This window comes from Rousettus aegyptiacus, unplaced genomic scaffold, assembly GCF_014176215.1.
Source record: "Rousettus aegyptiacus isolate mRouAeg1 unplaced genomic scaffold, mRouAeg1.p scaffold_m13_p_3, whole genome shotgun sequence".
Taxonomy (NCBI): Eukaryota; Metazoa; Chordata; class Mammalia; order Chiroptera; family Pteropodidae; genus Rousettus; species Rousettus aegyptiacus.
Genome location: NW_023416306.1, coordinates 94,387,708 through 94,395,393, shown reverse-complemented (window position 1 = coordinate 94,395,393; position 7,686 = coordinate 94,387,708). Strand labels below are relative to the sequence as shown.

Here is a 7,686-nt window from a genome sequence, read left to right as displayed (position 1 = left end):
CTTGCTTCTTACCTTCTTAAGGAAGGGGACCTCTTGGTAAAATGGAAAATCTAGCTGATGTGTTATGATAACAGTTTCAATAATTCTGCAGGCCCCACCCAGCCTGGGAAGAACTGTCATAGATGTTGAAGATTTCCACCCACCTCTCCCTCCCCCAGTTTCACAGGGATTTTGTGAGAATAAGTAAAACAAGATAGTACATGTAAAAATATTTTGGCTCTAAAAAATTCCTATGTGGATATTATAGGTGTATAAAAAAGTAAAATGTGGATATTAAAACATATCGGAATAACTTAGAACTATTTTGTTTTGTTATTTTTAATTTATGTTCAACTTTCCTACAAACAGGAACTTAAAGTAATTTTTTATGGTTTATCATTTTTAAGAACTTTCTACATATGCTGACAAAGGAAGTGCTGGGAAAAAATATGCTTTAAACTAAGCACACTGCACTGGTAATGTTGGTGTCTACCAAACAGACACTCTTAGCACTACTGGTTACCCACAATCACAGCACTGGACGGTCAGGCCATCTGGGGTTTGTCTAGGCAATAAACTACACCAATGGATGGGAGATTTATTGGTCTAATCGTTTAAATAAATTTCTGTTTAATTATTAACCGACCACTAAGCTAACTGAGCAGAGTTACAGTTAGTTCAGTGGTCACACATGACAAGGAATCAATCAAGGAAAGTAACTAAACAAACAGCAGCAACAACAGCAAACTATGGTGTGGCTATTTGGGGATGGGTTTGCAGAGCTGCCACATTATTTTATTTAAAACATTCAGTTAGCAACAAAAACAGGAAAGAAGTCACAGGAAAGAAGCTTAAAAGTAGCTAGAGAACAACAACTCAAAATATTTTCCTGAGGGACATGGGATCCTCAATAAAATTAACTGACTTTATCAGAAACTATAAATCCAAGAACGCAGTGGGATGACTTAAGCAAAGTGTTAATGAGAAGACTACCAACTAAAAATTCTATATCCATTACAACTATTCTTCAAAAATGATGAAGAAATAAAGGCATTCTCAGAATTTGTCACCAGCACACATGGCCAACAAGAAGTACTAAAGGGAGTCCTTTAGAATGGTAATAAAAGATACTAGCCAGTAACAGAACCACATGAAGACATAATGAGCACTGGTAAAGTAACTACATAGGTAAATATGCAAGACAATATAAATGTATTTTTTGTTTACAATTTTTAAAATCTATCTGACTTAAAAAATAACTGCATAACGAAGCAATTATAAAACTGTGACAATGGGCCTCTAGTATATAAAGATATAATTTGGTTGATGATAACAACAAAAAGAAGAGGGGTAGCAAACCTTTAGTTAGACTGACCACTCCCAAAAAGAGGATATAGCTTTGTTGGAAAAAAATTGTCATATGATATTGTAATTAGTTGGTATTTATCCTAATCATACAGTCTTTAAATCAAGATGTTAATTGTAATCCCCATGGCAGTCAATTAGGAAAAAAAAAAAAAACTGTATGAAAGCAAAGAAACAAAAGAATTAAAATGATACTCTATAAAATAATAATTTAACACAAAAGAGTAATGTTGGAATAGAGGAACAAAAAAGACATGACATGTAGAAAGCAAATACAAAATAGTAGATGTATCTTCTACCTTATCAGTAAGTACACTAATAACATATGTATTTAGCATCCATTCAGAAGGTAGAGATTAAAGAATGGATTAAAGAAAATAGTCTGAACATATAGTCTACAAGAGACACTTTAGGTTCAATGGAACAAATAGTTAGAAGCTAAAGCATGCAAAAAGATATACTAAGCAAAAAGCTACCATATAAGACAGCAGAAGTCACTGTACTGACCCCATGCAAAATAGACTTTAAAACAAAACAGAACAAAAATGTTCCTAGAAATAAAAAGGGACATTTTATGATGATACAAGATCCAATACATCAGGAGATATAATAATTATAAACATATATGCACTTAACAACAGAGCTCCAAAATGCATTTTAAAAAGCCAAACTGGCAGAACTAAAGGTAGAAATAGAAAATTCAACAGTAAAAGTTAGTGACTTCAGTAGCCCTTTTCAATAATGTCTTAAACAACTATAAGGAAAAATGAGACTGAAATAAAAGACTTGAAAAACACTATAAACTAATTCTAACAGACTTTTATAGTATACTCTACTCAACAATAGCAAAATATAAAATCTTCTCCAGCACCCATGTAATATTTTCCAGAATAGACCATATGCTAGGTTTCTGAACAGACCACAAAACAAGATTAAATTTAAAAGGGTTGAAACCACACAAAACCAGTTCTGTAACCACAATAAAATCAAAAATTAAAAACAGAAGGAATTTACAAATATGTGGAAATTAAGCAACAAACCACTGTATTAAAGAAAAAAAATCACAATGGAAATTAGAAATTACTTTAAAATAAATGAAAATGAAAAACACAACATGCCCAAACTTATTGGATGCCACTAGAGCAGTGCTTAGAGGAAATTTTATAGCAGTAAATGCCTATATTAATTAAAAAAAAATTTCAAATGAAGAATCTAAATTTTCACCCTAAAAATTTAGGGAAAGAACACAGTAAACCCAAAACAAGGATAAGGATGGAAATAATAAAAATCAGATGAGAAACAAATGAAGTAGACGATGAAAATACAATAGGGAAAAATCAATGAATCTAAGAGTTCTTTGAATAGGTAACAAAATTGTACACCTTTAGTTAGTCTGAATCCATCCCCCAAAGAAGAAATACTCAAATTACTAAAATTAGAAAGAAAGGAGGACATCACTACCAACTGTATGAAAATGAAAAGTTATATGAGATTACTATGAATAATTGCATGCCAACAAATTAAATAATCTAGAAGTAATCACTAAAGTATTCAGGGGTGGTGGGGTATTGGGACAGAATTTTATTCTTAAATGATTCAGGGGAAAAAAAACCTATTTTTATTAAACTCAACTTCTGTATACATGAAATTGTTTTTAAGAAAAGAGAAAAACGATAATACTGTATAGGGCTACTATTCACAGTAAGGCTTACTGTTGTTAAGAAAGAGGGAATCTCAAAGTTCAAACAATAATGATTTACTTCTAATTAGAGGCAAAATTCATTAAAATGCAGGTCTCAATAGGTGAACATGCGCGCTCGCGCGCACACACACACACACACACGAATGTCTAAATTTGTGATGTAGAGCAGTGTTAGAATCATCTGAAAGGCTAAGGTGTGGCCGTTGGAATCAAGGCTGAAATGAAGTGTAGGAAGTGAGGAAATCAAGGAACTAAAATGCATGGACACTGGAAGTCATATATGAGGACATTGAGATTGTGCATGATAATGGCAGGATTTAGGCTGGGGAGAAAGACTAAATTAGGTTCCAAGTCTTTCTTGTAAGGAAATGACTGAACAGAAAACTATGAGATAAGAGTGGGGGAGGAGAGTTTTAAATTAGAAAGGGATGAACCTCAAAGAGGATAGAGAAATAATGAAGTGATAGTAGAGGAGTAGTACAGAGGAAGAACACTGACCCTAAACTTGGATAGATCTTATGACACTATGCTTGGCTGGCCTGATTCTGCTATTGATTTTGTTTTATGAAAGATTGCATAGCCAAAAATCAAAGGAAATTATGTGAAGCTTAGTCTGAAATTGCTATGTGTCAGAAAATCAAATATGAGAATAATTTTCTGTAATTCTTTCCCAATCTATTTAAAAGGGGAATAGAAAAAAACAATGAAGTAATCGAATGGACACCTATTTACTCTTCACATTTGTTTGCGAAATGATTTTATTTAAAATTTCTTCAAATGTTGTTAATTCTAATTCGTTCGTGATTTTATTTAAATGTAACTATTAGACATACCTTTAGCATATAAAGCAGATTATCTGTTACTTTATTCCTTTAATGTTACAATACTATATATGTTATATATGTATTTTATGCATTTGCAATGAAGAACATCAAAATGGTTCTATGAAACTATTTTTAAATTTTCTGTTTTTATTCTTTACGGTTATTAAGCTTGTTTATCTCTGTCCATGCACTAACACTCACATATTTAGCTTTAAAAGTCTTAGCATACTACTAGAAGAGTGATATTTTCTAGGCACCTCAATTTCACTAGATAGTGATTATTATGTCTTAATTGTTTATCAGAGTAATGCTTCATTTAAATTACTTTTTCTTCTCTTTTTTAAAATTACTTTCTAATACCCCATCATAACAAGATGATAGATACTTGTATTTACCGCTTATTTCTTACACTATTAATTCTTATGAAAAGCTATTTGCCATGCTTTAGCCCATGTAGACTCTTGTTAAATTGTAATTATTCTGATACAGGCATGTATGGTCACTACACACACTTTTATTAAGGGGGAAATGAAATGGTTTGGAATTCAAGTTTTTCCATGAATTAAACAGTGCACAAGAACCTAGCAACTTTAGAGAAAATCCAGCTTACTTTTGCTTTTGCACCCAGAAGATTTGAAATCAATATTTAGCCTGCACGTTTTAATTGAAAATTAACATTGCCATAATTGAAGGTGAGGATCAGCATCCTAATATTTAGGAGAGGGCTGTTTGGTTGGGAAGGTCATTACACTGGAGAGCACAAACATTGGAAGAGGAAAACAAATCAGTTGTTTCCTTAAGAAAGGACATAGAGTAAATACTTGAATTTGTGGTCAAGTCTAATTTGCTTCTAGAGCCAGCAACTCTGGCAACACTACAGTATGAATTAATAGCAGAGCACACGCATAGCAGTGACTTTGAAAGCAAGGTATAAAAGAACCAAGGAAAAAGTTACTAGTTCTTAAAGTTCTGCTCCTCATTACAAGATCATAAAGATTTCCCCCTCAATTTAATAACAGGTTGCACTTCTGTTGCTATTCCCAACATGCTCCTCAGTTGCTCTTCCTAAATAATTACTCCTCCAGGAAACCAATGATATTCGAGTGTGGGTTATCAACAATCCTTTATTGTTTGCCTGGGAATTTTAATTGTTTCCCAGCCTGAACAATGTTTTTCTTTCCATTTTAGTAAAAAGTAAATTTTTTTAAAAAAAAATTGTATTGCTTTTTATTTGCTTCCAACGTCTTCGAAAGTTCGACCACTTCTCCAGATCCCCCAGGAGAAACACAAGAAACTACCTCTCCCCAGTAGAATCCCGGGGCCGCAGTACCACCCTAAGGCACTTCCACCTTTCATCTCAGGGAAGGAGTGTCCACTTCAGATGTAGCAACTCCATGGAGTTTGGGAGAAGTTCCTCTTCTTTCTCCTTTTCACTGAAAGTGAAAAAACTGCTCGCAAAAATCGCTCAATGTCCCATTCCCCGTTTTCTCATGTTTTCCCGGAGCCAAGAGAGGACTCCGTCAGTCAGCAAGGTGCCCTCTGCTCTGTCCCACAGACTGCGACCTTCACCTCATTGTCGGTTCAATGTGCAGAACTGGAGCGCAGAGCAGCGGCCTCGGCATCATTACCCGGCGGGGCCAAAGACCCCTTTCTTGACTGGGAGGAAGGGCTTTTGTGAAAGCAGAGTTTGAAAAGCCCCAGCACGGCCATGGTCAAGATCACCAACACTACTACTGCTATGCTCACAAGTATGAAGACCACGGTGGAGGAGTCGAAAGCATGGGGAATGGCAGAGGAAGACGTGGAATTAAGACTGGGAATCGCGCTTCCCGAAGAAGTTATGGAGGCCTTTGAGTTGGCTTGAGGGGACGTTTGAAGGGAAGACATCGTGCTCTGTGCTTTCCCCCAAGGAATCTCGGGAATAGATGTTGTCGAACTGCCCTGTCCAGGGACATGGGGTGTCTCTCCTGGCTTTCCATGGACCCTGGGTGACCCCGTTCTCTTCGGCACCGGGCTGGCTGCAGTAGCCGGCGGGTGCTTCATGGGCACCTTGGTCCCCCCAGGGTCCGGTTGTCCTTCTCCATTGGTTACACAAGAGCGTCCGTCTTTCCCCAGCACGAAGCCCGCAGCACACTCGCATGCAAAGCCTTCCAAGTCGTCTAGGCAATTAGGGAGCTCCGCGCATTTGCCCGCAAGGAGGTACCTACCCGGGCAGGCACAGAGCACCGCCCCGGAAGGTATCCCGTCCCAGCGCGCGCCGACCTCGTCCACAATACAGGTGGCCGTGATGAATTGCTGCCCCGGGCAGCGCGCACTCACCTTGGTCCCAGGGGGACTGAAGTCCAGCGCTGTGCTGTGCATCTGGAAGGGCGCGCGGTAACTCAAGTCAGAGGCGGCCCCGGGGCGCGGCGCGGGGCACAAGCTCTCAAACTGGTATTTGCACAGGTAGCCGTTGGCGCGCAGGTGGCAGCGTGTCTCTTTCCAGCCTGCGGGCTCGACTCCTCCGGTGGCTTGGAGTCCCGCACAACTTCGCGCAGTGCAGGAGCGTTGGGGTTCCTGCACCCACTGCAGCGTGTCGTTTTCCGATCCCCCGACGTCGGGGGACAACCAGGAGAAACCCCGCAACGGCTCGTTGTCCAGGGTGCAGTTGGCTCGCCTGCGCTCCAGCGCCACCCAGAACAATAGGTCTTTGGAGCTCCCTCCGGGCCCCGGGCCTGCCCGCAGGAGCGCGAGCACAGCGCGGAGCTCGGCGCCCCCGCGCACGGTGCTGAGCGCCCCGCCGCGCAGGTTGCAGGCCTCTTCGGCCGCCGGCCGCTTGATGGTCGCATGGTGCAGACTGTAGCAGGCCCCCGAAGCGGAGCAGCCCGCGCGGTCGGCGGTGGGGTGCTCGCCACGGCCCGGCCGGGGCCAGAACGCCTGCCAGAGAAGGCACAGGGCAAGCTCTGGCCTCATCTTGGAGGCCCCGCGCCCACAGCTGCTCTCAACTTAGATCTATCCCGCCCGAGGGCACGGAGTTGTCCCTAGAGCGAGGTCGCCGCCCCCTACAGCTGGTTCTACCCTACTTCCCCGCCCCACTCCCGCCCCTAACCGCTAAGAATCCCCATCAGCGTCTTGGCGGCAAAAAGCTTCCCCTAGGCCACGACAGGAAATGTGTGCGGAGCTCTGCCAGGTCCCGAGAAGCCCTGATTTTTTTCTGGGGTCAAGAACACAGCTAGCGTCGGGGCACAGAGAACGCAGTCGGCCAGAAGGTCAAACACCCTGCTAAGAGCAGGAGAAACAGTCTCTACTGGGATGAAGTGTATCGTTTTCTCCGTTGAGGGAGTTTCAGGACCTCAGCTACCAAAACACTTCGGTGAACATTGACAGGAAAAACTGGAAATGAGGAACTCGCTCACAGCCCATGCCTGCCTATTGTGCTTCATCCGGAGCTGTGGTGTTGGCCTCACAACAATTTGTAGACGGCTCGATCTTTATCAGGCCTGCGACTGTGGAGGGCAAAAAAAAATCTTGGGAAAAAATAAGCATCTCCCTGAGTCACCAGAGGCAGCACTCTTTCACCGCCAGTGTCTTCCTCGTCCCTGCTTCTCATTCTATCAAAGGAGATTCAGGCGTGCTAATTGCTAGGCAAATAATTTAGTTTCTTTTGAGTATCTTAAATGGGAAGTCCTGCTGCTGGGGTCAGCACTTGCCTTAAACATTTCCATTTGTTACCCATTGAAATAGCCTATGTTGGTTCATTCAGGAAAGGAAATGTATTGCTAGGCCCAAATGAAAAATAATGGCAGTAGATCTCAACTGCCGTTAGGGTGTTACATT

General features: G+C 40.9%; 1 protein-coding gene across 1 annotated transcript; it reads right to left on the bottom strand.

Moving 5' to 3' along the window:
- Positions 1-246: 246 nt before the first annotated feature.
- Positions 247-6,880, bottom strand: CLEC14A (C-type lectin domain containing 14A). The gene has a single exon (XM_016138589.2). The coding sequence runs from the start codon at positions 6,820-6,822 to the stop codon at positions 5,452-5,454; it is 1,371 nt and encodes a 456-aa protein (XP_015994075.2). The 5' UTR covers positions 6,823-6,880; the 3' UTR covers positions 247-5,451.
- Positions 6,881-7,686: the final 806 nt, after the last annotated feature.